The sequence below is a fragment of the Aphanomyces invadans genome (genome assembly GCF_000520115.1).
Source record: "Aphanomyces invadans strain NJM9701 unplaced genomic scaffold supercont1.6, whole genome shotgun sequence".
Classification (NCBI taxonomy): domain Eukaryota; phylum Oomycota; class Saprolegniomycetes; order Saprolegniales; family Verrucalvaceae; genus Aphanomyces; species Aphanomyces invadans.
The window spans coordinates 1,367,642-1,370,306 of NW_008580151.1; the positions used below are offsets into that span (position 1 = coordinate 1,367,642).

At 46.3% G+C, this 2,665-nt stretch overlaps 1 protein-coding gene across 1 annotated transcript; it reads left to right on the forward strand.

Annotated features, from left to right (window-relative positions):
* Positions 1 to 1,195: 1,195 nt before the first annotated feature.
* Positions 1,196 to 1,668, forward strand: H310_04072 (hypothetical protein; the record flags this gene model as incomplete). The annotated part of the gene is made up of 2 exons (XM_008868236.1): positions 1,196 to 1,414; positions 1,465 to 1,668. The coding sequence occupies 2 exons, from the start codon at positions 1,196 to 1,198 to the stop codon at positions 1,666 to 1,668; spliced, it is 423 nt and encodes a 140-aa protein (XP_008866458.1).
* Positions 1,669 to 2,665: the final 997 nt, after the last annotated feature.

Consider the following 2,665-nt stretch of genomic DNA (forward strand, 5'->3'; position numbering starts at 1 on the left):
CATGGCGTCACACTCGTTCCTGGTGCTTTGCTGGAATCTGTTGGCACGTTCGATTACAACCACATCGATTAGGCTGGGGCATGTGACATGGGGAAGTATTATTGTAATTAGCTGTTTGACTTGACTGCATTGTTTTCCTTAGGTGATGCGCTCATTATTGAGTTTGGACTGGCGAAAAACGACCAAACTGGTGAAATATGATACCCACGTCGTGTGTACGCCAACCCAACATGCCCTGAAATTTGTCCGATATTGAGGTACCACTCTGGTCGGGGATAACTGTCAACGAAAACGTCTCTTTGGCGGGATTTTTGTAGAAATACGAATAATGTCAATTTAATTGGCTCTTTGGAAAAACACGGGAGGAGCTTTAATTGGGTACCTTTTCGGCTGAAAAATTCGTTGTAGTCGATGAGATAGAGAGCGCCAAAGTTGAATGGCATTGACGGATACAATGCAACCTGTTTTTTCTACGCCACGAGCTCAGTTTCAATTTTCACGGATCGCAAGATGGGCTCTCTAGACCGCAATTCCATCCGTTTTGCTCCTGTTGTCTCCGTGGCGCAACCACTCAACTGTCCGGCACTGGGAGGTGCCGGAACCTGTCAAACGAGGACCGCCGCCGGGTGTACCATGAGCTCCTATCGACGTCAAAGGATGGCGAACTTCCTACTGGTGCATTTAACGACGTTGCTCAGCTCATTGGATGCCACTCTCGCACTGTCCGACGTATCTGGGCTCGAGCGCAACGGTCCATCCTCGCTGGCGATGTTGCGGCGAATGTCGATTCAACACGAAAGGGTAAACTCCTCTATAATTCAATATGTTCATTTTATATACAAATTTATGAGGTAATTATTTCTGATAGTATACTATTCTTAGGGAATTGTGGATCGAAACGAAAGCGTTCAAATGAAGAATTCGAGGAGGCCATAAGGCGCGTCCCGCATTTTAAGCAGCAGACTTTGAGATCCTTGGCGGCAGCGACCAACATTCCAAAGACAGCAATTCTCGATCACATCAAGGAAAATGGACGCCTTACAGCACGGTCCAAGCATATCAAGCCAATGCTGACGGAGAAGAACAAGGAATACCGCATGAAGTTTGCACTGAGCTTTCTCTCGCCTTGGTCACAAGGAAACCATGCCTTCAAAAACATGTACGATTTCGTTCATGTCGATGAAAATGGTTCTTTATGACCAAGGTGAAGAGAAAGTTCTATGTGTATGAAGACGAAGAAATGGCACAGCGGTCAGCGAAGCACAAGAATCACATCACGAAGGATATGTACCTTGCGGCTGTTACAAGGCCTCGCTACGATTACAAGTCAAGGCGTTTTTTCGACGGCAAGTTGGGCATATGGCCAATTGTGGAGGACATAGTCGCTCAAAGGAGCAGCAAAAACGGCCAAAAGGTACGGTCTCTGTGGCTCCTTTGAGCGTCGATGGTCCTGTGTATACGAAGTTAATCATGGACAAAGTCGTTCCAGCCATCGCGACCAAATTCCCCCGCTCATACCATGCGAAGACGGTTTTCCTCCAACAGGATAACGCCAGCCCTCACTGTTGCATCACATCCGAGTACATACGGTCGAAAGGCTATCAGTATATTGAAGTCGCCAAGCAACTAGCAAATAGTCCAGACTTCAACGTTTTGGACTTAGGATAATTTAATACTATTCAAAGTCTGCAGCAGCAAAAGCAAACTCGATCAATCGAGGAGCTCATTGCTGCTGTTGAAGTCTCGTTTTTTGAGTTGTCGCCGAGGAATCTGACGAAAACTTTTATCACATTGCAAATGGCTTTGAGAAGTTCCTTGGAGGTGTTCGGGAATAACGATTATAAGCTCGTGCATATGAAAAAAGATTCGACAATCGAAGACTTGGCATCGTTCAACCTGGAATGTGAGGACTCTATCGTTACAATGCCGTGATCAAATTGAACTCTCCAAATCAAGTAGATGTAGATAATGTCCATTAAAATTTGATCAAGTCTCAAAAATCGTTGACAGTTATACCCGACCAGAGTAGTAATTATTTTTGAGAACGGACTTAGTGTAAATTGTGACGTTGCATGTAGTTTAGCAATATAACTGTTCACACAACATCCACGAAGTGCAGAGACCAGCTCATTGCTTTTGTTCGGGGTGAATTTCAAAGAGCGATTTTCGGTATGGCTGGCGAAGACGTGTGTGCTCTGCCGCGACGAATTGAAGGCGTTAGGTCTCTCCATCGCAAAAATCAGGAGACATTCATTCAGGAAAGGCGTGGCATCCGAGCTAGCAAATTGCCCCGGCGGTCCACAGGCGATATCAATTTGGTTGCGTGCCGGTTGGAGTTTAGGCAGTTTGCAGGGCCGGTATATTTACAAGGTGTCGGTGAAGATCTATTCGTGGGACGAGCAGCGTCAGGTAATTCTCGAAGAGAATGCAGATAAATACATTCTTGGTAGGGCTCTACTGTATACGTATTAACGACACCTCCTTTGCCGCCCTTCCACCACATATCCATGGTGCTGCATTATCGGCGGTTCAGTGGGCTGCCATTTTGCCTGGTTTTACAGCGTTCTATCCTGCCACATTTCCATCGGTCATTCCATTCCTCTTGGCGTCGCTCGTGTACCACTGGAAATGGCTCAAGGCTACGCTTGCAGTCGCATGTATGGAC